At 44.8% G+C, this 27814-nt stretch overlaps 1 protein-coding gene across 2 annotated transcripts; it reads right to left on the bottom strand.

Annotated features, from left to right (window-relative positions):
- Positions 1-93: 93 nt before the first annotated feature.
- Positions 94-27718, bottom strand: MAEA (macrophage erythroblast attacher, E3 ubiquitin ligase; the record flags this gene model as incomplete). 2 transcript variants are annotated; one of them, XM_078766618.1, is given in 7 exon segments in its annotated part: positions 94-388; positions 648-840; positions 1764-1897; positions 6670-6778; positions 7065-7141; positions 7312-7434; positions 27515-27718. In XM_078766618.1, coding segments are annotated over 7 exon segments (936 nt in total), but the record flags the coding sequence as incomplete, so codon positions are not given.
- Positions 27719-27814: the final 96 nt, after the last annotated feature.

Genomic DNA, 27814 nt, shown 5'->3' with positions numbered 1-27814 from the left:
CCTTCCTGCAATGGGGTGCGTTTTTTACTGCGCAGCTGTACATTTCAACACAAGTTGCAGCATGCTGCACGTAGACTTGCACCTTGACAAGAGTCAGCTTTGTACAGGCCTTTAATGCAAAGATTTAACAACCAAGGCTGGCAGTGCCGGCAGAGATACACGTATTATTAAAATTAACGAAGCAGCTGGACATGCCGTTGTGTTGAAGAACCAACGTTTGACGTCAATTAGTCCCCAATCTCGACTCAGGTTTTCCCTACGACGGCACCTCCAGGTTCTGCAGGCTCAGTTGTCACATGATGAAAACTTTTTCGACTTGAGAGAAGTTGAACGTCTCCTTCGTACGTGGACAGGTCACCTTATCTCCTTCCCGTAGAGACAGCAGCGACTATGGGCATGAAAAAGGCAGGTTTGTAATTGGCAAAGTCACAATAATGGTGCATGCAAGCTTTCACCCACATCATAACCAACAAAATAAACAAGAACCAATGGGATGCACATCAAGGTATATGTGGCAACTCACACAAGATTTTGAAGCAAGTGGAAGCAGCAAAAACTCATTTACCACACTGGTACATCCAATTTTGAACACAAAAGTGATGGGATTGACCCCATCAGCCCCTCCCCACCCTCGATGCACCACGTACATTGTAACTGTACACGTATCCGTTGGGCAAAACCATGGGGGGATTGTTTTCGTTCATTGCCTGTCCCGAGATACGGCAGACCAGACGAGAGTTGGCGCAGTAAGCCATTGGCAGCGGAGCGGCGAGCTGGTTCAACCAGCGACTGCACACCGGGCACTCCGGATGCTGTGCTCCGTCCTCCTTGTAGCACTGTCTGTGGGTCATTGCTAAGGAGCACTGGAAGGGTTATGTCACATGCATTCTATCCAGGCAACAATCCATCGTGCAGCAGCTTTTATTAATGTTGTTTGTATATATATATATATATATATATATATATAGTATCCCTGGTGTTGGGCTAGCGGCTCGGGTGCCGGCTTAGGATCCTATGATCCTGGGTTCGAATCCCGGTCAATCACTGAATTAACGCCAGGGGGGTTGACTCAGCCTGTCATCCTTCCGAGGTCGGCAAATTGAGTACCAGTTCACTGGTAATTCCCTGCTTGTCGTTAAAGGCGGCAAAAAGGGTTGGCGTCAGGAAGGGCATCCGGCCGTAAAACATTGCTTCAAAAAGGGGACCGAAAAAACAACAACAACCACGGTTCCCGAAAAAGGCCAACCCCCGCTTGCGGGGAAAAATGGCCTCTAAAGGTGGTTTATATATATATATATATATATTGTTTTTGTATACAGGATCGAGGCTCGTGAAAGAGCTAACATTTATCACACAAAAAATCAAAACAGACACAAAGTATATAATAAGGGGAGCGGTAGACAAGATGGGGAAGGAAGGGGAAGCACACAAACACAACATTTGAGAGCAGGGACATCGGGAGATCTGTGGGAGGGAGAGGGCTTGGGGGGGGGGAGGAGTGGGAAGGGGGTGGGGGTGTGTGAGAAGTATAAAACAAGACAGGGATGAAGACAAGACAGGGATATTGACAGACAGGGATGAAGACATGACCTCCGTCCACCTTTCGTAGTGGAGGTAAATAATATTTAGCACAGGCCTACACAATTACCATTAGGAACTTTTGTCCTTGGTAGTCTGTGGTAAGATATCCCCCACCAATTAAAAATATGAACGTGCAAACCCAGTTGGATAGCAAGTGAGTAAACACAACAAACTGTGGATACGAGGTTTTTATGGCAGAAAGGCCACATTGCAGCGTGACGGCCAACACCGAGTCACTGCCGAGCTGGTGGAGACGATAGTTGTCGTAGTGAAACTGCTGGGCAAGCAGCTTCCAGCGGCCAGGCTCCAAAAGCTCCTGCGGAGACGTGTTACTAAACATCTGGTGGTATATCCCAGCCTGAGGGGGAAAACTGCATCGGGCTTATTGGCAAATGAAACAAAAGGTGCTCTTTCGCCCACAATCTCAGCAGTAAACAGATGTTTGGTACAACAGAACTTTAATATACGGGAAAACAAACACGACATGATGACAATAACACCGAAGCTTTTCGTGCTGTACTCTTCAAGGCCATTCACAGCAAAGAGACCGGAAGAGATAACAAGTGCTTATAAGCATGTCTAAGTAACCGCGACACCGATTGTTTATTCAGTTATGACGTCATTGGTCTTCTGAATGCCCATTGGTTGACTCAGTCACATCTTGAACATATCTGCATTGTACTGGTCTGCACAAAATCTGGCAGCTACATTCAAATATAAGGTGTGCACAGAGGGAGTTGCAGATGGAGGAAATGTTGAGTTGGATCTTGGAGACGGCGTGAAGCTGGAAGGTGTGAAAACATTTTGCTACCTCGGAGACATGCTGAATGGAGAAGGTGGTTCAGACTCGGCAACGGTTGCTCGAGTGAGATGTGCATGGAAGAAGTTTCGGGAACTGAGTGGCGTGCTGATGAGGAGGGGAGTGTCGTTGAAGCTGAAGGGAAAGGTGTATGCTGCATGTGTGAGAAGTGTTATGATTTATGGGAGCGAGACATGGGTAATGAACGTAGAGCAGCAACGAAGGCTGGAAAGGGTGGAAATGCGAATGGTTCGACGGATGTGCGGAGTATCGTTGAGAGAGAGGAAGACAAATGATGAATTGCGAAAGATGATGGGAATAGAGCCTGTGATTGATGCTGTGAAGAGGAACAGGTTGAGATGGTTTGGTCATGTGTTGAGGAAGGATGAAAGTGACTGGTTGAGAAGAGTGATGGAAATGAATGTAGAAGGAAGTAGAGGACGGGGAAGACCGAGAAAGACTTGGCTAAAGATGGTGGAAGAAGAAATGCGGGCCAGGGGGTTAACAAGGAGAGATGTAGAAAATAGGGCAAAATGGAGAAGATTGTCATGGGGACCGCAGGGCTAACCCCCGCTCTCGCAGGGAAAATGGCCTTAAAATGCATGTTGTTGTTGTTGTTGTGTACTGGTCTGCACAATCGGGATTGGCATCCAAGTGCCGTGCAATGGCATAAGAAGAAAAAGAAATGGCCGACGGTCCTTGAACGTTATTGCATGCTCGTATCGGTTGTGTCCTCACTCCCAAGTTCTTTCTTCGAATCGTCAGGGGGACATGCTGTTTGATACGATCAGCTAACTTTTGGGTTGTACGGCCCATGTACCGAGAATCACATCGGCAATTCAACTCATAGATAACAATGCCAATTTGTGAGGTGGGCAGCACAGCCTTGTTGACTGACGTGAGCAGACGGCGAGAGGTGAAGATTACTCGAGGTTGCACAGCCAGGTACGTGTTTATAAAAGTATATTGAGCCGAGGTCATAGTACGTTACATCGACGTATGTTAGAAGCAACATTCATCCATTCCACGGACCCTACATTGTATCGTCAAAAGAAATTTGTTCATTCTCTCGTTCTCTTTCAACACGGAAAGATTAAAGGTATTTCCACAACCGCTGTGCAGGGTAATGATGCAAATGGTGCGTCATCGCTGACAACTCCGCTCCAGCCAATCAGAGCAAGGCACAGTGCTGACAGTCAACGAATGGGTGTTCAGAACACCAATGACGTCATGACTGAAGAACCAATCGGTGTCGCGGTTACTTAGACATGTGTATAAATGCATTTGTTATCATCTCTTCTGGTCTCTTTGCTGTGAATGGCCTTGAAGAGTGCAGCACGAAAAGCTTCGGTGTTATTGGCATTATGTCGTGTTTGTTTTCCTGCATATTAAAATCTCAACAGTTTTATTTCTCCACTGTTTCTCCCAACAAGTGTTGGGATTCACTAGACAAATAAACACGACAGCATCCTGGATGGTTGGAAAGCATATATGATGGCTCCACAATCGGCTAGAGCGTTCCCATGGGTGGAAACAAGCAAGCTGAGTGCGGAGAGAAAAGCGGTCATAAATATTGCATTGATGGTACCCAGTACTCTAGGAAGTGACGTTACTTCCCCTCAATCTCAATGACTTTGTTCGAAAAATCAAATAGTGTTGGCTCACGCATCTGTCTGTATGTGAACCTTAAAGCCTATAAAAAAGTGTGATGGGTTTGCGGAGAGAGGCAAGTAGCAGGTGCACAACAAAGATGCAGAAGAGTTGATGTGTTCAAAATAACGGCAAAAACGACATCAATAAAATTGTTGTAGTGCAATAGCTACATGAGCAGGCCTCAATCCATGACCGATAAGAGCGAGGCAGAGCTATGAGAACTGCAGGCCACAGTGGTGTCGATAATTTATAGTCGAAAATAAAAATGACATGCGAACTGTCAAAATCGAGGAAAAAAAGAAAAAAAAGAAGAAGACGCCAAGACCGAACTTGGCAAAATAGATAAGAGCCAGTTTTAAAGAGGCAATTTGCCCGATGCATTGTATGATTGATGGTGGTGAAGCCGAGCAATAAAAACGGGCTAAGCAGAAATGGACTGATGAAGCACTGCGTCATCCCTGCCTGAGAATGGGCAAACCGCATCACTAACATGCAAGTTCTATCCCAGGATACAATATGATGCACAACGCACCCATAAAAGGGCTCCTTGAAAAAGTTCCTTCATCTTCATCATTCATGCCTTCATCCAAAAATGTAATATTTTGCCGTCACCAACCAGACTCCAAAAATCAACGCATCCTTGCAACTCAAGTGAAAGTACAGTGTTGTCTCCAAATGCCCTTGTAATGCACGCAAGCTCCAAGATGAATGAGCCTTCGATTACCGTGAAAAAACAACTTAAATCTCACTTTTAAAGCCAAAGTCATTTATTCAAACCCACCACTGTCAAGATGCTCAGGAGTGATATGTAATTTTTAAAAAGGTGATAAACACGCCTCTTTCCAAACTGTCTACACTCGAATCATAACATCCATTATCAATTCGCAGTCAGATCGTACTTTGAATCTGGTGTTGGTGTAACGGCTAGGGTGCCGGCTTAGGATCCTAGGATCCTGGGTTCGAATCCCGGTCGATCGCTGAATTAACGCCAGGGGGGTTGACTCAGCCTGTCATCCTTCCGAGGTCGGCTAATTGAGTACCAGTTCACTGGTAATTCCCTGTGTGTCGTAAAAAGGCGACAAACAGGGTTGGCGGCAGGAAGGGCATCCGACCGTAAAACATTGCTTCAAAAAGGGGACCAACAAAAACAACAACAACCACGGTGCCCGAAAAAGGCCAACCCCCGCTTTGCGGGGAAAAATGGCCTCTAAAGGTGGTTTTTTATTTTATTTATTTTTTTATTATTAGTCAGATCGTACTTTGAATGAAGGACCATACCACTGGTGCATGGAACATTCCACTTAGCACGGTGGATAGAATCACTGTTGGAGATGCAAAATCAAAATGGATACCTAATGCGCTGAACTTGCGACGTTTGGCTTTTAAGCTGCTTGTGACGGACATACATGGGCACACAATTTAAATCGGTACAAAGGAAACTAGAACGGGCACTCGGTAGAGCGCATACCTTCGCCGCAGCTACTGTTCTGTAATTGGCATGGGAGTGTAGGGAACAGAACAACAAAAATACGATTTTGACCTTTTCGTGACCTTGACCTTGACCTTTGACCCGATTGCTCCCAAAATCTAATCAAATGTGTCCCGTATAATAACCAATCATCCCACCAAATTTCATGCAATTCGGTTGAATACTTTTTGAGTTATGCGAATAACATACACACACACACACACACACACAGACATACAAATAAATACACAGCGATCAAAACATAACCTTCCGCTTTTGCGAAGGTAACAACAACAGGCATTTTAAGGCCATTTTCCCTGCTAGAGCGGGGGTTAGCCTTGCGGGCCCCGTGACAATCTTCTCCATACTTCTCCAGTACAAAGGAAGGAATGCACTTTTGAATATCCACACAAAATTTCACATCTTTGATTAAACCGGCTCTTCATGTGGCATGTTCAATCAGCAGCCAATATTTACGATGAAGATCACCCGATTTATGCGAATCTATTTTGCTGCGTCAAATGACGGTTGACCCCAAATTGTGCCATATTTGTAGTCGACCCTTCCTCACCCAAACTCCAACCATTTACACATTGGTAGGCAATGGATAAACTTCATATATGGGATTTGAATCCAATCTTACACGCCCTGTTGTCAGTTTGTGGAACTTTTTGAATGCCCCTGATGGTACACTCACGCTTCCTGTTTGATTCTCTATCAGACTATAAAATATCATCCGATTATTGTGCAAGCACGGTGTTGTATCAACGGGTACTCCTTTTCTCAGATGAGACAAAGATGGAATACAATGTACTTTTGAAGATTTGGAATACTGTATACAAAAAGAATGGAATGTACACCATTGATTTTTTATGGATGGTTTAAGTGCCCACAATATGGAAGATATGACGGTACCCTGCTCAAATTCAAAATTATTGCCCCAACCAGCTCCAGATGAAAGTCAGGCCTGGCCAGGCAGCCACTTGGACAAGGCTCATGATGTTGGTGATGATTATGATGAATGTATTCATGCATCCGCACCCCTCCCCCCTACCCTCTGCCGAACCGAACCAACATTTTGTTGCAGGGAATGGAAGGGAAAATATGGTGGTGCCACCACTTTGTGGTCTCCAATTGTTGTGACAGGAAATATGGGGCACAGACCAACCTTGTATGGGGACAGATGCGTCTCCGCTGGAAAAGCAAGCATACCCATAACCTGCCGTACTTCCTCAAGCTGCTGTCCCTCCGCCTGGCTCAGATGCTTCCGCGCATGGCTGCAGACAACCCATTCACTTTTGCTTTATATTCATTCATCCTATATGGAGAAGCATTCCAGGATCATAGGAGCTACGTTTATGTCGGCAAGACCATGTTTATTAGGCTTGCAAAAATAAATAAATAAAGAAATAGGTTTGATAGTGACATCCAATTTACTGGTTACATTTGTAAAATAGCTCAAGGTTTTAGCACAAGCTAAGGTAGGTCAATATGTCCTCGTCACACAAGTGGCTTATTTGGCATTCCCTCCTCCTGCACCACAAATGGTAAGTGCAGACTTACCGGACGGCTTCCAAACGCTGGTTTGCACGCACAAGCTCGATGAACTCCTGGATGCGCAAGCGGAACTCCAAGGAGCTCTAAAGGAGACAACCCCAGAGGGAAAGGAGGGAAGCTTCAGCGGGATATGTGCAAATTCCAAAAATCTTTCAACTTCACCAGGGCTATTCCACAGTTTTGGTGCTTCTTATTAGCAGAGTGGTCTTAAGCAATGGCAAAGATGATACATCAAGGTCAAGAGGCCATGTACCTTCATCTTGCGTAGACGAGACTTGTTATCGTGGCACCAGGAGAGGCAGGTGGCCGTTTCCCGACGGGCCAAAGACTCTTCAACCTCCTTGGCCGTTAAAAACATGTCAATATTCACCAGGTCCTGCCAGAACATAAACCAATACATGTAATAAAGATAACCAAGTTCAGATGTAAGAATTGGAAGCACACCATTCAAAGTTTCATCCACATTAAAGGTTAACACCACCAAGAGGTACTGCTGCAGTAAGAAGGTGGCATTCACATTTGAACCATGCACTTTGATCATTATGGGTGCTATTACTTCATCATGGATATTTACAACACTGTCCCACCCAAGCATTCGGGATGAAAGGACAATTTGGAGGTAGCATCTTCAGGCCCTTTTAGTTGACCAATTTGACTTCAATTCTCAAAGGGGTACACCTTCTGCATCCATCTCGTCTACCCCATGCATCCTCAACAGCCCCTCAACAGCCATATTTCCCCACACCCATTGTTTGTCAGTCTCCCTCAATATTGGCTTTCAACTCTGCTGTTGGTGTTCCTCCCTCTCTCTACTGCCACTTTTGTACTATTGTGGCCTGATCCGTTCAGTGTACTATTAGCTCTTCCATGAGCCTCAACTATGTATACAAAAAAGAAAAACGTCAAACATGCCTTTCTGATGGAGTGCCAGCAGGATGTACTGCCAATTAGAGCAGGAAATCCTTCACATTCATTTAAAAAAAAATAGATTGTGCAATCAAGTACAAGAGCTTTGGCAAAATTCCAAATGCGTATCCTGAGGTCTGGCAAGAAATCCATGAGCAGCACAGCCACGCCTCCCTACCGATGCAACAAGCAGACACCTCACATGATTGAATGGATTTCAAGACATTATAATTGCCAAACTTGTGCATTTCATGGGGAATCTATACCAAAGACAAGGCATCAGTGATCTCTGACCGCTTTTAATTTAAAAAAATGTATAGCCCTTCACAGGTTCTCATGTAGAAAGATGTAGTTCACCCAAATAACGATTTCATTGATTTTTTTGGCCTTACAATCTTGCTTTGTATTTCACAGCGGTAGCATTAAAAAGGAGCTGGCAAGATAGCTTCGAGTTCCAGTGCCTCAACCCTCAACCTCACAACCCTCAACCTTTTTCACGTTTTGTTGTGTTTTTGTTAAAATGGATTTAATTGAGATTTTTTGCTACCGATTTATACATAATGTCATGTGTCTACCCTGTAGTGAAGACCTCAGGGCGACAGATGACCAAACGAGCTTTAACTCCGAGGCGTATACCAAACTATGGCGGTACCTTGTGCATGCGCGGGGGGGGGGGGGGGGGGGTAGTGGAGGGCAGTAGGGGCTTACCTACACGGACGGACGCGACTGGGGTTATCCAATCCCCACAGACAAATAAACGCACAAGAAAAGGAATTGAAAATGTAACAAATAATGGGTTCAATGAAAATAAATGCAAAATAAATGTAATGCAAAAAAAAGGTAAAACTAAATTCCAAAATGAGGGACCCTCCACTCGACTCGATTACACGACACAGGGAGAAATAAACTAATGTAAAAACTAATGTGTAGTGTGGTGCGTTGGCTGGTACGCAGCTCTGGTCTCCACGACAGTTCGGGGCCATCACAGGTCCCGCGTCCCTGCGTGGGAAAACACGCAATGGCACGAAGTCGCGCCGCCGCCAGCCGGTCCGCGTGAGGCAGCCAAAATCGCCCCTCGTCCGATGGCCCAGGGAGAGAGAGAGAACAATGGCGCGACCGCTTGCACCAAACCAGCACGAGGAGGAGGGAGTGGGAGAGGGAGATGGAGAGAGAGATGTGCATCCGCTTCCACCAGCCAGGAACAGTGAGAGAAGGAAATGCGTATGCGAATGCAACCGCAGTGCGAGGAACAGAGAGAGCAGGAAGTGCGACCGCCGTGCGAAGAGCCCGGTCCTAGAGAGAACGCAAATGCAACTGCTCGTGATCAAGCCCAGAGCAAGAGAGAAAATGCCAGGACGTGTCCCTTTTTGCGCCGACGCTAGAATGTTCCCTCTGACGTCATACTCTCACCAATCGTGCAGCACCATCGCATCGCCCCAACCAATCGTCCTTTGGGGCGTGGCCTCACGGCTACACTTGGCGCCCATCGAGAAGATTCAACTAGGTGGTGTTGTAGTAATGTCTGGATCCAGTCAGTGATCGCGTTATTTAATTTAGGTGCTGATCACATGGCTGGTGGTGTAAATGTTATAAGAATGAAGGGAAAAATACAGAGGCGACTACACACAGGAAATCTACCCTTATACCCTAACTAATTAGCATGGCGCCACCCATCGCATGGAGGCATATAACGCTTACACGGACATCTGCGTCTGACTAAATTACAGGAAGGTTTGTTCTTCGCGACACTCGGAGCACACTACTCTATACAATCCTATCTGGACTAAGGTATTTCTTTCCCAACCCCACAAACGTAACAATAATACTCCATCATATCAAAATGATTTTTTTTTTTTTTAAAGATTTTTTTTACAAAAAAATTAAAAACAAGTAAAGATGCATTCAAAGTACACCACCTCCATGCCAAATAAGTAAATATCCTCCAGCGCTGCATTGCCTGGGTGCCTTTGGCGCTTGGCGATACCGCCGTGCAGCACATAGAGACATTAATGGGGGAGTGTATACGATAATTGATTAATTGCATAATTAAAATCAATAAATAAGGATGGTAAAATAATATCTTAATCAATTGGCTAATAGCATACCTCAACCACCAGTGTTTCATCCGAAGCTGTAACCTTTTGAAAATAAAGTCATTAATCGAAGCCTGGTGTTGGCTTAGCGGTTAGGGTGCCGGCTTGGGATCCTAGAATCCTGGGTTCGAATCCCGGTCGATCGCTGAATTAACGCCAGGGGGGTTAACTCAGCCTGTCATCCTTCCGAGGTCGGCAAATTGAGTACCAGCTTGCTGGGATGAATGATCACGGTGTGTACCCCGATTTAGAATAGGTACACCGTATCCCTGCGCATCGTAAGAGGCGACTAAGGGTTGGCGTCAGGAAGGGCATCCGGCCATAAAAACATTGCCTCAAACAGGGAACCACGATTGTCATAGGGCCCGCAAGGCTAACCCCTGCTCTAGCGGGGAAAATGGCCTTAAAACGATCATTCATTCATTCATTTATTTCATTCAATCGAAGAAAAAAAAAATTGATTAATCAATACATAATAAATCAAAAATATCCTTTATAGCCACATCACTTGGTCACTGTAGTGTCCGAATATCAGCTTCCTTGCTCAGAAGGTGCCTGAGACATTGCCCAAATGAGAAAGAAAATAAACAAGTGATTAATAATGAAAATTCAAGAAAAAGAATGGGAAAATAATTAAATTATGAATCAATTGGCTAATAGAATACCGAAACCACCACCATTTCATCCGAATCTTTAACTTAAAAAAAAAAAATTAAGTCATTAATCGAATAATTGGTTAATCAATAAATCAAAAGAACCTTTTACAGCCAAATCACTTGGTCATTTGCATGTCCAAATATCAGCTTCCTAATGCAAAAGGTGCCTGAGATATTGCTCAGATGGGAAAGGAAATAAACAAGTACTTAATTAATCGATAATAATTAAGTAATTAATCAATGAATTCATTAATCAAAAAACAAAAAATGCGCCAACCAAAGTTTTTGCCAAAGCACTTGCTCACTATTGTGCCGAAGTTTCAGCTTCCTAGCTCAAAGGATGGCTGAGATATAGCCCAGACAAACAATCAAACAAGAAAGAAAGAAAAAGTAAGAAAGAAGGAAAACAAACAAGAAACCGGAGTGAAAACTGAGTACTCCTTTTCAGCGCGTGTCATGCAACGCCTTGGAGATGGAATATGAATGGAGCAGTGTACAATGAAAAACTGAAATGCCTTGAGTCAATAAGTAAGTATTCAACCCCTTTGCTCTGACACTCCAAATTTAGCTCAGGTACATCCAATTTCCTTTTATCATCCTTGAGATGTCTCTACAACTTCATTGGAATCCACCTGTGGCCAATTCAATTGATTGGCCATGATTTAGAAAGAAACACACCTTTCTATACAACTGTTGACAGTCCCACTGTTGACACTGTTGACACTGTCCCACTGTTGACAGTGCATGGCAGAGCAGAAACTCCACCATGAGGTCTAAAGAACTGTCCGTAGAACTCTGAAATAGAATTGTGATGAGGCATATATCTGGGGAAGGGTATAAAACAATTTCTAGAGCGTTGAAAGCTCCCAAGAGCACAGTGAGCTCCATCATTAGGAAATGGAGAGAATATGGAACTACCCAGAACAGGCCGTCCAACCAAATTGAACAGCTGGACAAGAAGGACCTTGGTTAGGGAGGTGACCAAGAAACCAATTATCACTGACAGAACGACACAGTTCCTTGGCTGGGATGGGAGAACCTTCTGAAAGGACAACAGTTTCTGCAGTTCTTCACAAATCTCGGCTTTATGGGAGAATGGCCAGATGGAGGCCACTCCTGAGGAAAAGGAACATGACAGCACGCCTGGGGTTTACAAAAAGGCACATGAAAGACTCAGAGAATTATGCAAACGACTCCATGGTCTAATGAGATGAAAATTGAAATCTCTAGTCGAAATGCAAAGCGCTATGTCTGGCGGAAACAGAGCACAGCTCATCACCCATCCAACACCATCCCGACCGTGAAGTATGGTGTTGGCAGCATCATGCTATGCAGATGCTTTTCAGCAGTAGGGTCTGGGACACTTGTAAAGATAGAGGGAACTTGTAAGGAGTTCCTCCACACATCGCTTGCAGACTTCCTTTCTAGTCATAGTCAACATGTGGCCTTGAATGGAATTCTCTCATCTCCCCTTCCTGTTCAGGCTGGAGTTCCTCAAGGCAGTGTTCTGGGCCCTGTGCTTTTTATGGTCTTCATTAATGATCTCTCTCGCTCGATGATCTCGATCGCTGAATTAACGCCAGGGGGGTTGACTCAGCCTGTCATCCTTCCGAGGTCGGCTAATTGAGGACCAGTTCACTGGTAATTCCCTGTTTGTCGTTAAAGGCGGCAAAAAGGGTTGGCGTCAGGAAGGGCATCCGGCCGTAAAACATTGCTTCAAAAAGGGGACCGAAAAACAACAACAACCACGGTTCCCGAAAAAGGCCAACCCCCGCTTGCGGGGAAAAATAGCCTCTAAAGGTGGTTTTATTAATGATCTCTCTGACTGGAAAATCCAATCTCTTTGCTGATGACTCCACTCTCTGCTGCTCCATATCTCAACCGCATATCAACAGGCAGCAGCCTCTTCACTCTGCAGACCTGGACAATATCTGAAACTGGTCAAACAAGTGGAACATGTCTTTCAATCCTGTCAAACATCACACTCTCACTTTGTCTCTCCAAAAAGACCATCTGGACAACCCTCCCATCTACTTTCTGAACAATCCTCTTTGAAGAAGTTCTGTCACTCAAGCTTTTGGGTCTCACTATCTGCCATGATCCTTCCTGGGAAAACCACATTTCCAAGCTGGCCTCCAAAGCCAGTCGCTGTCTGGACATCCTCCATCGTGTGAAGTCCTTTCTGGGCACTTCTGAGCTCCTCACCACATACAAAGCTTTCATCTCTGGGCTGGTGCTCCTGCCTCACACCAAGCTCGGCTTCACGCGGTTGAAACCAAAGCATTCAGAAGCATTTTTATATCCTGCAATGAAGCCAATTCTGAGGGCTTTTCTCTCTCTCACCACAAGTAGGTGGGTGGTCTTTCTGTCTTCGACCGACTCCTCTCCGGCCTTGCTACCTTTGCTCTATCTGTGCTCTGTCCCCCAAATATTCCTACAGGTCACACAAGATCTGCCAGCAACCCTCTTCTGGTGAAACTGCCAAAATCAAGACTCTCTGCTCACCTTCACTCTTTCATTCCTCTTTTCTCCCGCCTCTGGAAAAAACTCCCCCACGCCTTTCAATCCCACTCCTCCCACCAGGTCTTTAAAACAGCTGTTCACCACCATCTCTCATCTTCCCACATCCAAAACCTTGATCTTTTCTACCCCCATTAAACACCCCAAATCCACCTCTTTCAATCCCAAACTTCTTTCCGGAAATCTCAAGTAGTAAAATTCCTAGTTGTGTTCATTTGCTTTATACCGTGTACCCCTCCCTACTCCCCAGCCCTCCCCCTTCCACAGATCTACCGACATCCCTGTTCTCTACTGTTGTTGTGCTCGTGTGCTTCCCTCTCCCTCCCCTCCCCCTCCCTTCATTGTATGTTTTATATGTCTGTGCGAGTTTTCATGGTCAATGTGTTAGCTCTTACACAAGACTCGAATCTCTATACAAAAAATAATAATAATAATAAAAAAGGATGAATGGAGCCAAATACAGGAAAATCCTAGAAGAGAAACTGCTTCAGAGTGCAAAAGACCTCACTGTGGTGAAGATTTACGTTCCAACAGGACAATGAACCCAAGCATGCAGCCAAAGTAACACTTGAATGGCTTCAGAACAATTGTGTGAAAGTCCTTGAGTGGCCCAGTCAAAGCACAGACTTGAATCCCTTTGAGAATCTGTGGAAAGACTTGAAGATTGCTGTTCACCAATGCTCCCCATCCAACTTGATGCAGATTGGCTCAAGCTCCAAGGAAGAATGGGAGAAACTCTCCAAATCCAGTTATGCAAAGCTGATACAGACATACCCAAGACGACTCAAAGCTGTAATCGCTGCCACAGTCGCTTCTACGAAGTATTGACTCAGGGGGTTGAATGCTTATGTAAAATATATATTTATGCATTTAATTTTTTTAAATTTGGTAAGAAAAATAAAATGCCACTGACATTATGGAGTATTGTGTAGATCAGTGACAAAATATATATACACAAAGAATTAAGTTAAGCACCCCCCCCCGTTTTTTTACAACCTCGCACATTACAAGTTTGTTGTCGTCAAAACAGTGTAATATACCCATGATATTGCTATATTTTCTGGAGAAGTGATATTATGGTCACATAAAAACATAACAATCATGCCGTTTTCAATATTTTATTCTGAATAATTTAAGGTGAAAATTTTTGGGAATTTTAGGCATATTTTCACCTCAATTTAAGTATGGAGCTATAGGTCCATCACGGACAGTGTGGATGACGTTTATGTTTTCTAACGTACAGTCATTGTTCTGAGAAGACCTCTAGCGATCTTTGCGTCAATAACGTGTGTAGGACCCACGTGATCGGATCACTGACTCAACCCTACGTCTCATAGACCCTGTAAGCCGTCGTATGCGTTGCTGTGGCAGGTTGTTCCATTCCCGATGTAATGCACGTTCCTCACATACCTTAGAATATATGCCAATGTATACATATACACAAAGAATATATATTAGGGGGTGCTTACCTTAATTCGTTGTGTAGGGGTGCTTAACTTAATTCTTTGTGTATATATATTGTTGCGGATCTCGGGTTACGGCGCTCCCCTTACCGAGGGGGGTTTAATCCCCTCGTCTATTAAGCTGGCCGTCCGAGTCCTTTAGAAGATATCGCGCTCCTTCCGGTCGGAAGCAGGGCGATACTCCTGCCCGAGCCACGGACAAGATGGAATATTGCCGAGCGGTTTAGCAATCCGAAGCCCGAGCCATTAGCGGCAGTCTAAACCCGATTCTAAGCGGTTCCTATATCGTGCCACCGGTATTCAATTGGGAAAAGACTAAAGCGACCGAATGAGAGGAAAACCCAAAGAATAAGAAGGAACACAAAATTTATTATACAACACTCAAGAGGAAACGAAAGGCACAAGAATATACAAAAGAAGGAAATAAAAGGACATAGGGCAAGCTTAGACAGTCTTATATATCACTCCCAGGACAGAACAAACACACTTACACGAAAAGGTGGTGGTGGTGGTGGGAAGGAAGAGAAGGGTCCAGGCAGCTGGTAGGCGTCGAGGTCCGGCTGCGACCTCGCGCTCCGGTCCACGCTCCGGGTTCGAGGACAAAAAAGGCAAACAGCTCCGCGTGTCGTTGAACACGACCAGACAAATATATCGCGCGGGGGTGGGTGGGGGGGGGGAGGAGACTGGGATGCTGCGTACGTAATAGATCGACTCCCTCGCCTTCAACCAGTGTGCACGCCTCCTACAGTTCGTGAAAACAGCAAGCAAGGACTCCTTCACCACTCTATGTCGCACGACTCCTCTCTCATCTGCTGAAGTCGTTCTCCCGGGCACACCTCTTTTATGTTCGACTCCTTCTCTCTCCCTGGCTCATCTCCTTAAGTAGTCCCACGCGGCCGCTCATATTGGCCGATCGTGTATTAAGCCGCTTGCCTTTTTGGATACGCCCATCGGTGAGCTGCCTCGGCCCTGATTGGTCGTGAGGGCTCACCGGTCCGCCCCTTGATGGTGCGTTGGTGGGCCACGCCTCATTCCTGGCGCTCCTCCCCCTCCTTCTCCAACTCCGCCGCATGGCTTATGGCGGCTGGCAGCGAACAACCAAAAGGCAGCGAACGCTGAGGCGGCTGCGGCTGGGAGAGGCGCGTAATCCAATTTGGAGAGGGTAAAGCCGCAAAATGAATAGGATGGGAATTTGAGAAGGGGGCCTAGGTTATTTTCGATTAATGCAATGCAGAGTCAAACTATTGGGAACAGATCCTTACCTGAAACACATACTAACTAGAACGGGCACTCGGTAGAGCGCATACCTTCGCCGCAGCTACTGTTCTGTACTTGGCATGGGAGTGTAGGGAACAGAACAGTGAACAGTTTGGTGCTGATTTCATGCAAATCGGATAAGAATTGACCGAGTTATGACAAAAAACGCACATTTTGCAAGGTCGTGACCCCCCTGACCTTTGACCCCCAACCGCTAACAAGGGTAATGTCTTCACTGGGTCATGTCGTATATCACAAGATCGGGCATTGAATTCTGAACATTTTGGCATTAGTTGCATGCCAATTGGATAAAAATTGACCGCGCTATGGTAAAAATACGATTTTGACCTTTTCGTGACCTTGACCTTGACCTTTGACCCGATTGCTCCCAAAATCTAATCAAATGTGTCCCGTATAATAACCAATCATCCCACCAAATTTCATGCAATTCGGTTGAATACTTTTTGAGTTATGCGAATAACACACACACACACACACACACACACACAGACATACAAATAAATACACAGCGATCAAAACATAACCTTCCGCTTTTGCGAAGGTAATGAAACAACTAAAGAAGATCCTATGGTGTTCTACGTGTTGCAATATGACCTAACTAGGGTGCGACCTTTGACCTTTACACAAAAATGGGAATATTTACAGGGGATTATTTATAGGGGATTGTTACAAATATTTACAAAGTGGAGGGTTCTAAAAACCGCAACAATATATATATATATATATATATATATATATATATATATATATATATATATATATATATATATATATATATATATATACGGTATATATATATATAATTCAGGGTGGAGCTTATTTTTGAACTTTTGAAATATGATCGTCTTACCCTCTCAATTTGTTCCTATATATGAAATAAAAATTCAGGCAAAATATGAGCACAATTGAACAATATTTAGGGGTAGCTCAATGATGGTAAAGTTTCTGATACCCCAAACCTGCGGCCGCCCTTTTATTTCGCATACTACTGATAATAGATTAATTCTGTTGATAAATTAAGAACCCAATTTTAACTACTAAGTAAATTGACACTCTCTCCTATCATCATACACACAACATGCAATCATTGTGGTAAAATTAATTACTGGGAACACAGATAAAACCTTTAAGTTATAAAACTCTGTGCTCCATTAAATAAATAATTACAGTAGTAATATGTACATTGTACATATACATTAGTTTGTTATAGCAGAAACTGCCAAAAGCTTGGGACAGAACATTGATGAACTTGCTCTAAACAGAGACTCAATTCGCCGACAAAGAGTACAACACCGAGTCCAGAGATCTGCAAATATAAAGGCAGAGTTTCAGGGTAACGTTCCCCTTGTTGTTCACTGGGACGGCAAACTGATCCTTGATCTAATTGGAAAAGAGAAGGTTGATCGCCTGCCAGTATTGGTTTCAGGGAAAGGAGTTTCTCAGCTACTCACAGTTGCCAAGCTTCCATCTGGAACAGGCGAGGCTCAGGCTGCTGCTGTCTTTGGAGCCATTGAAGACTGGGGCGTAGCCGACAGCATCCGAGCTATGTGTTTTGACACGACCAGCTCAAACACTGGTCGGATCGCTGGTGCCTGTGTCCTCCTTGAGCAGAAGCTTGAGAAGGAGCTCTTGTCACTAGCTTGCAGGCATCACATTATGGAATTGATAATAACTAGGGCATGCCCGTACTATATCTATATCTAAAATTATATCCCCCCCTCTATTTACATGAAATGGTTTGGTTCATGAAATGTTTTGGTCCATTCGCAACGCCAAAGCGAACGGCGAACGCTTTACATGAAATGGTTTGGTGCATGAAATGTTTTGGTTCATTCGCAACGCCAAAGCGAACGGCGAACGGCTTGCGAGTACAGTGACAATCCCCCCGGGGTTTTTATTAGTTTTAAAACATAGTTTAACGCCAACATAGCGCCAACATAGTTTGCAAACGTGAAATAAATGAATACGCTCTCAAATGTGCCATCCGAGGCAGAGTGTGTCCGCCACGTTCGGCACACGCGATAGCTCGCTGCTCTCTGATTGGTTGAATCGTTTTTTGGACATAGCTCGGTAAGTAATTGTCCGATTAATATGAAACCTTGAAAAGGCACATCCTCGGGTCCCCAGCAATATACCTGGCAAGTTAAAAGTATATCGGACCCGTGGTTGTCGAGAAACAGCGGTCACAGACACACAGACACACAGACACACAGAGATTACTGGAATTATAGATAGATTGGTGCAGTGTTCCAAGTGTGTATGGGATTGGGAGCCAAATCTTCTCCCGAGGTTCCACTCTTCAAACGCTTCCAGGAATACTGGGGATTCATAGACACGGCCAAGTATGAACCAGGGATTGCAGCTGATGACATGGCAAGTCTAGTGGAAGACATAAAGCAAGGCACTATCGATTATGCCAACAAGCATCTTGAACAGAGTCAGCCGAGAGATGATTATAAAGAATTCTTGGAACTTGTGATTGTCTTTCTCGGTGCTGCTCCTGCCAGAGGAGTGCGATTCATGTCACCCGGAGCAATGCACCACGCCCGCTGGATGTCCAAAGTAATATACTGTCTCAAGATCTGGATGTTCAAGGCTCAATTCAAACTGACTCCTGCAGAAAAGAGAGGATTACGTGATGTGTGTGTATTCACAGTACGTGTCTACCTGACAGCCTGGATCTCTGCACCTCAAGCATCAGGTGCTCCTTACAGTGACCTGCTGCTGCTGAAGTCACTGCTTGAATACTCATCAATCCATCCAGCCATCTCAAAGTCAACATCAAGCAAGTTTTCCAATCACGTGTGGTACTTGTCACAGGAACTTGTTAGCTTGGCTTTCTTCGACAGTCGGGTCAGTTCGGCAACCAAGAGACTGATGATGAGTGCCATGAAGAATGAAGAAGACCAAGATCAGGATCATTCCAAGCGAATCATTGTTGCTCTTGATTCATTCAAGGACAAGAACTTGGAAGATTTCGTCACAGCAAGGTCAATGAAACTTCTGCGAATGATGGAACTTCCAGATGGATTTCTCACGGTTGATCCGGACTTGTGGGATGACAGAGACGACTACAAGCAGGCTGCAGAAACAGTCAACTCTCTAAAAGTTGTCAATGACTACGCTGAACGTGGAGTGGCACTCATTCAGGAGTACAGTGGGTTGATAACCCGCGATGAAACTCAGCTGCAATTCCTGCTGCAAGTTGTCGAGGACCATCGCAGAATGTACCCTGATAGCAGAAAACATACACTGTCCGGGATGCCATGAAAATAATAAATTTGGGGTTTGCTGGACATTGTCAGACTGATACTATGAACTCTGTCAGAAACTGAACAAAGAATTCACTATTAACGTGTTCAAAAATAAATACTGTGTTCAAGTGTGTTGTTTAAAATAAATTAAGATATAGTCTGATATACTCGTAATTCGTTGAATTTTTATAATTTTCATAATCTTTGCGGCCCTTGAGCTACCCCTAAACATAATAATTTAGTGCTCACACTTTTTATACAGTGTTTCGATATTATATGGAACAGATTAAGGGGGTAAGACTTTCAAAGATAAAAATTTAGTTTTTAAAAAGTTTTTAAGCTCCACCGTAATATATATATATATATATATCGCAATTGAATCCATTTTAAATTCAGGCTGTAACAACAAAAATGTGAAAAACGTCAAGGCATGTGAATACTTTCTAAAGGCACTGTATGCACATTCGCCTTCAAGCAATTTGAATGTCGACTCAGCTACAAACTGCCACCCTGGCGTTGCACAGGCAGGGCAAGGCAACGAGTCGTCCACTGTAATCAAGCCCGAAGACACATCTGCCAGCACTGGTCATTGGTGGACATTAAAGATCCCACGGTGTCTTTCATGAAGAGGAGGCGAGTAATCGCCGGCACCCTCAAATAACAAATTCCTACACTGACTAACCACATGGAAGGCAATGACAAACAACATAAGACATAACCAAGGGATTGTCCCAGCATGGCAAACGTGCATGATTGCCTCATTCTTCGTTTTATTAGACAGGTATGCTCTACTAGGTGCAAACTACAAATCAAAAAGGAGATGAAGCTTTTCAAAAGAGTTGTAAAACAGTTAAAACTAGAACAACACCCGGCAGAGCACTTACCTCTGCCAGGCTGAGCAGTATGTTTTGTATCCCACTGATGGGCCGGAACTCGATCCAGACCTTGAACAAAATCTAATCGACTTATCATCGAGCCAACTCATACACCTAGTTTGGTCATAATCCATCCACAACATTTTGAGATATCGTGTTGTATATAGTTTTGGCCCCATCTGTGAATAGTGATGAATCACTTAAAAAATTATCGTATCCAGTTCTTCACAAAAATTAAATACATTCGTCCTCGTCACAAACCCAACCTGTCCACCAAGTTTAGTCCGAAACTGTCCGTAATGGTTTGGGATCGTTTGGGATATCCTGCCCACAGACAGAGAAAAACCAGGCAGACTAACAGAGGCAAAAACATAACCTCTGTGCACTTTCGGTGGTGAAGGTAACTAGAATGTAGTAGATTTATCTTCAAGCATTGTCCAGTATTTTTCCAAATGTAAAGCCATTCCTTTTTCCAACTGCGGCAAATAGTACGACGTGCAGTGGGTATTAAGAAGAAAGCCAATGAGTCATGCTGTCATTGCACCGAGATTTTGCCAAACTCGCCTTCGATGTATGGGATAGTTAGTTATGGCACAGAGACACTTGGGTAATGAAGGAGAAAAAGAGTTCAAAAACGTTTTACACAGCAATTTAAATTCACAAGAAACTTCTCAGCAGGATTCAGTTGAGATATGTAGGGATTCAGGATTCATAAAACGTTCGAATGTGTCATCCATGTAGTTTAAAAAAAAAAGTTTGTGGGAGAATTGTAAAAACAAAATTTTTTAAAGCCCTCTACTATTACTGTTCCCATTAATAATTTTCAATTGGAAGGCTGAATAACTTGCAATAGCATACAAAACAAGACCAGAAGTCTAACAGCAGCGGAGCCGGGTTTGTAAAATATTATAAACCACAAATACATATGAATGGTAATAAGGATGAATGAATGAATGAATGATAGCTGAATTAACGCCAGGGGAGTTGACTCAGCCTGTCATCCTTCCGAGGTCGGCAAATTGAGTACCAGCTTGCTGGGATGAATGATCACGGTGTGTACCCCGATTTAGAATAGGTACACCGTATCCCTGCACATCGTAAGAGACGACCAAGGGTTGGCGTCAGGAAGGGCATCCGGCCATAAAAAAAACATTGCCTCAAACAGGGAACCATGATTGTCATGGGGCCCACAAGGCTAACCCCCGCTCTAGCGGGGAAAAATGGCCTTAAAACGATCATTCATTTCACAAATACATATGATTACCTTTTAAACAGTCGTTAATGCTGCTTATAACATTCAACAAAAAATTTTGGAGGGATCCCGACATCCGTGAGGTAAGTTTTACTTGCAGTACTGAGGGAAGATCTACTGTAATCTATATACCCCACAAGGGTTGTGTAAATAACATGACCCTTCTGCCGCTAGTGGCGGTTTTCGTAGCAGCCTTATGAAACCCACCAATTAGGGTTTTGTTTTGAAAACCACCAATGAAACCCACTTTTCCTGCTGTTTAACACGAAACTGAAAGGGAGGAGGACAGGGTATGCTCATTTACCAAGCAGCTAGCTCGCGCTTGCCAAGCCAGCCGTTCCTTAATGGTTTTGAATGAAGTGCTTGCTCGAATGCTTAAACAACTTGGCGATCTCTCCACAAGAAACGTGGTAAATGAACACACCTAATGTTCTTGAGACCCGACCATAGATCAACTGTAATCTATATACCCCAAAGAGGCATAGCCCTTCCTGCCGCTCCCGTAGTGATCGGGTGAACGAGTAAATTAAAATGTCGGTGGTGGAGACAGCCGTCCTAATGACATCATAGACGTAATGACGTAGCGTGACGGACGGACACAAAACTGCCGCTACTTTAATGTATAGATGACGATATATTTTAACCTCCAGTAACTTTGCAGTCACTACGAAGCGATTAGTGATGATTAGATTTACTATAATATTAACGCTACGTTATCATCATTATGAAAATAATATTACTAAAAAGAAACCAAGGCTAATTCCTTACTTTTGCGTTATTTGTATCGTACACAGCTTATCATTGATTCATGAACCATACACCGCTTCAATATAGAAACTTTGCAATAAAGACAAAGGGATTGCAGTTTTACGATTATATTTACTATATTATTAGTATTAACGCTTTTATTACTACGCCTCTAAAGGTGGTTATTTTTATATTTTATATTACTACAAAAACAACACTGCTGTATTAATAAACCTGGACTAATTTGTCTGAAGCGGCCTGAAGGTGAGGCATGAAGGCATGAAGCCTAAGGCCTATACGTACTGTGTCGTTGGAAGACCCGTAACGCCCATGTTTTTGAAATTTGATGATCATTTTAACAATCGGCTTGTTTGTGTTTCACACTGAATGAAAAACGTAAAGGTAGAGCATGGCAATTGCAATATATCCTCAGCTCTGATTGGTATACGTTTGAGGGGACGTATGTACATACATACATACATACATATACATACATACATACATTGTTCTAATGAACAGTATGTTTGTTATGTTTTGCCCTATGGGCTACACTGTAAAAACGTTTCTTTTGCCTCCTGGCAAAAGCAAGACATATTGTTATGTCTGTGGGGTAGGCAGTGATATGTAGAGTCAGGTAGATTTGTGTAGGTATCATGCTCCGGATGTCAGGTAAGAACCATCACCATGTAATAAGTTCTGTTTAGCCGAATGTCGGAGTAAGGTGTATCTTCGTCCCAGCCACGAGGGGGCGGGGCATGTTAACTAGCTTAGGGCATCAGGATAAATTATCCCTTGTAAGTCTTACCCGATGTGATTTATCCTTTGTCTCTCTTGGCACTGCACCAAAGACACGAGTGAGGAAATGCCCATTAATAGCACTAAATGAATGAATGAATGAATGAATGAATGGATGATCGTTTTAAAGGCCATTTTCCCCGCTAGAGCGGGGGTTAGCCTTGCGGGCCCCATGACAATCATGGTTCCCTGTTTGAGGCAATGTTTTTATGGCCGGATGCCCTTCCTGACGCCAACCCTTGGTCACGCTCTTACGATGTGCAGGGATACGGTGTGCCTATTCTAAATCGGGGTACACACCGTGATCATTCATCCAAGCAAGCTGGTACTCAATTTGCCAACCTCGGAAGGATGACAGGCTGAGTCAACCCCCCTGGCGTTAATTCAGCGATCGACCGGGATTCGAACCCAGGATCCTAGGATCCCAAGCCGGCACCCTAACTGCTAAGCCAACACCGGGCTAAACAATAACCATAAAGCCAACCGGAAGCCAGTTCTGAGCACGGCCATTTGGACGCATCAGCTACATCGCCACGGAAGACAGGCAGGCCGAAGACGCCCCGAGGAGCCGTGATTGGCTAGGGCGGAGCAACAAGCAACTCGCTATTGGGCGAGAGTTGACCAACGGGAAGGCCGGGGTAAGAAGGGATTCGTGATTGGCCAAGGGCGGAGCAAGAAGCTACCCGCTGATTGGTGGAAGGAAGGTCGAGGGGGGAAGCAGAGCGCCAATTGGCAAGGATCACCGATGACATCAGAGGCGAGCAAGAAGCGGCGCGCTGATTGGTGGAGAAGCGCTGATGACGTCACGACCCCGACGATAAAATAACTCGAGGACTGACATTTTTCTCTCTTGCCCTGCTCTTGCCCTCCTCTTGCCCTCCTCTTGCCCTCCTATTGCCCTCCTCTGGTTCCCTTGTTCTTCTCCCTCGCGTGATTGTGCTTGGACCGGCCGTGTTCCGCTACTTTACGTTCCGATTACGTGATTGTGCTTGGACCGAGACGCCACCGGGAGATGTGCAGAGTTTTGTAGGCGGAAACGACGTGCGGCTTGCCGCTGCAGCGTGAATGGGCGCAACGAGGCCTAGTACGAGCGCTGCAGCGCGAACGGGTGCAACAAGGCCTAGTTCCCACCAATGCGAGCGCAACGCCGGCCGGACCTCCGGGGCCTGGGCGATTCCTGGCAAGACCCCCCAAGCTGATCAGAGCTATGTGCATGATAAACCACACGTTATTATTTTCCAGTTCTTTTATTCCCCATTTATCCGTGTTACAAGTCTGGTGTGAAGGATCCCATAGGAATTTAGTTTTACCGTCGCGTTTTTCTTGTTATCGGCATCCGTTTTAATAAATCCTTTTGTTATTTTCCTTGTACATTTCTAAACCCGGTGTTTGTTTGAGTTTATTTTCCACAGATTTGAGGACTGCGGCAGGACCACAGGTAAGCTCCTTTGTCTCTCCTTTGTCTTCAGCTTCCTCTTCTTCTTTCTTCCTCCCGCGCATATATAGTGAAATCCGCATTTGATCATCACCTTCAGAGTTAAAAGCTCGCTATTGGCCATCTGTGACTCTCCTGGTGTTAACTGGGAGGGAATCGCATGACAATATTGTCGAGCGATCCCTTCGGTTAACACCGTAGGACCACGGACGACCGAACGGCTTTAATGGAGGCGACGATCAAATACGGATTCGGCTATAAAAGCACGGGAGGAAGAATGAAGGGGAAGAAGCGCAAGCGCGTACCTGTCGACTGTAGAGGGAATGAACTCAAACGGGAATCCGGGGTAAAATGTACAAAAGGAATGATTTATTACGAAACCGGATACAAGGAAGCGCGGCGGTAAATAAACAATGTTCCTAGATCGGGATCCCGCACACCGACTTCATATGCAGGACAAAGGAGGAATGACCAAAATAAATGTTCGTTATGTGCGTCTGTGGGTGCAAGCTTATCTGTCTGTAGTCTACAGTCACGGAATCGTCTGCTCCAAGCGCGCAAGCCCGCCGCGGCTTCAATGTCGGCGGGAAACAGGCCTCGATGCGCGCCTGTTCGCGCGCCGTCAGGCCTCACCGAGCGCCTCGCTGCAAGCTCGACAGTCGCACCCGAGGTCCCGTTCGCTCGCAGCACCGAAAGCACCAAAAAGCACCGAGCACCACGACGAGCCAAAAGCACCAAAGGTCCGACGCAGGGCTAGCGATCTCCACACGAAGCCGATCTCCAACACGAGGCACGAAGAGAACTTCAGGGAAGCACAGAGAGAGACAGGAACGGAAAGGGCCAGGGAAGAGCGCGGGAGGAGGGAAGAGGGCGCAACGCCAGCGAGTCAGCAGTTTTATCACTCGTCCTGTGACGTCAGTCCTTTCTCCCCTCCAACCAGTGCGGTAACCCTCGTTTTCCAGGATCTTCCTACCCCGCTGGCTTCCTCCCATTGGCCGAGTGCTTCCCGCCCACCATGTCACGCCAACCTCGTGGCCAACCACCAGTCCTTCCCTTCCCTCCAATCACGGGGCAGTTCTCTGTCCCTTCCACAGACCAATCACAGTCCTCCTGGGCGTGGCTATAGCCTGCCACGAGGCTCGTTGCTAGGCCAGCTGGTGGTGTGGCTGGCTGCAGCCCATGCGGCGGTGCCCCGATCTGGCTTCCTGCCTGTTTCCCAAAGTCGTTGTGGTAAGGGAGAGGAATTATTTAATGTGTGCACTAAGGGATCTATCTAATGTCTATGTGAATGCTTTGCCATAAGGGACACTGGGTTGGCGACAGAGGGGACAGACAGACAAAGGAATTTTATCCATAATCCCTGCACTATTTAGCATGCCCCGCCCCCTCGTAGCGGGGACACCAATACAGCTTATACCGACATCCGGCTAAACATAGAACTTATTACAGGTAGATTCCCTATCACGACAGTGAAGTACCTACCTATACAGATCTACCTGGCTCTATATATCACTCTACCCAAATTCATAACAATATTAATGATTATGGCAACAACAATAAAAAAGGTCAACGGTCTTATAGTTCAACTGCAGGTTAATGTAGGCGTGCTGGTGACTATGGGGATAGAAAGAAGGGGGGAGAGGGAAGTAATTAATTTGACAAGCAAGCACGCAAACATGCGCATGTTCACCTCTGAAAGTGTCAAAGTCGAAGCAATGTGCGAGATGGTGGACAACCCACTAAAGGCTGCAATCGGTATGGGGTCAGCAAAAGAAATGGATTATTTATCCACAGAATGTCTTTCCAAAACCTCGACCCTTCCCTTTAAACAGAACATGCACGTGGGGTCGATACGCATCCGAATGGCATTTCAATCACTGCTTAAGAAAATGTTTTATTCCCTTTCCAGTCCATGACATCGGTGGAGACGTTATCAGGGTATTAAATATATATGGAGAACAACGAGACTCCAACCCGAGTGTCCAAATCCACGTGTTAGAGGGTTAAAAAGAGAGACCGAGTATAAATGTAGGGGCCTGCACAGCAAATTAAGTGTTTTGTTACTCGTTAGCATTAACAAAGCCAACACTTGACATCGAGTCAATGTTTTGTTTTGTTTTTAAATACAAATGCACCAGACAGATAATAGATAGCATTTGCACTATGCCGTCACGTCACAATGAGTGGGTAGAAGGCTGTGTGATTATAATGTGAACAGGGATGAGGGGAAGGCATCAATCATGTGCACGAACATCAAACAATACATAGGACAAAAATGGAAGCACAGAACCCAGAGGAGCCATCACTCTTCAAACGATGAATATCTTGTATGGCTAAACAGTTCGCCGAGCCATGGCATGTTTAGTTAGCAGAGCAGTCAGATTTCAATCGAAAACATTTTACATTTAGAGCAAGTTGTCCATGAAGACAAAAATGGAAATGTAATTTCAATTTTTTTTTACATTTTAACATTTTGATCAAATTTAAAATTAGAATAACTGTGTTAGATAAATTGGAGCATTAAAAGATGTCCATAACATAACGCCTAATATTTTAGATCTGTTTAAAGGGTTAAAAATGCTTTTAAATTTTCAAAAATATCTTCATCTTCTTCTTTAACGACCCCAATTATTCCTCCATTCGGTTCTGTCTCAAGTTTTTCTGGAAGTGGCTGACCAGGCCTAATGTTTGATCAACAGGAATTTGTAATTTTTTCAGGATGCCGGCAAATAACAAGCCTACCCTTCACGAAAGACAGCGTGGGATATTTAACATACACCAACAACCAGTGCTGGCAGACGGTTCATAGGATGGACGGCGCCACGCACATCGATGGCTTGCCCTGCAGGCGAAGCACCACGATGGTAGTTTGTAGCAGAGTCAAGATTCCAACCCAGGCAAGATGGCACAAAAGCGATCCAGACAACCCTTTCAATATCACATCATCACGTCAGAGGTGAAGGCTCTTGAAAGGGTAGAAAAAGTAGCATGATGGAGAAATCTCAAATACTTCAAAATATATTGGGCTGGATAAAAACACTCAAAAACACAGGTCTGAGGGGAGCACGTTTTCAACCATGTTGATCAAATAAGGCAAGACTTTAAAGAAAACAAACATGTATGTCCAAGTAGAATTTTTCTTTTCCTCAAACAGAAAACCAGCAATTCACCAGTTCATCTACCTCAATGCCACTCTGCCGTGCCAGTTTGATGGCTGCTGTATAAAACCCACAGCGAAGCAGGTGGTCGACAATCATGCGCTCGACACGCTGCCGCTTCCAAAGGTTGACCGCCGACCAGCCGGGGCCCGCGTGCTCCTTTAAATGTGCGATTCGGCGTTTGCACAAAGCAGCGCTTTCTTCCTCTGCTTGCACCGCCTCACCTGCCTGTACATACACAACACGGAGACAGGTAAGGGAATTAGGCAGTGAGACATGGAATAACGGATCAAGGAATAGAATGCAGTGCTGTTTGATGCTTAA

The sequence above is a fragment of the Myxine glutinosa genome, chromosome 12 (assembly GCF_964187855.1).
Source record: "Myxine glutinosa chromosome 12, kmMyxGlut1.1, whole genome shotgun sequence".
NCBI classification, from domain to species: domain Eukaryota; kingdom Metazoa; phylum Chordata; class Myxini; order Myxiniformes; family Myxinidae; genus Myxine; species Myxine glutinosa.
Note: the sequence above shows the minus strand (reverse complement) of the source record. Positions and strands in the feature narration are given on the sequence as shown.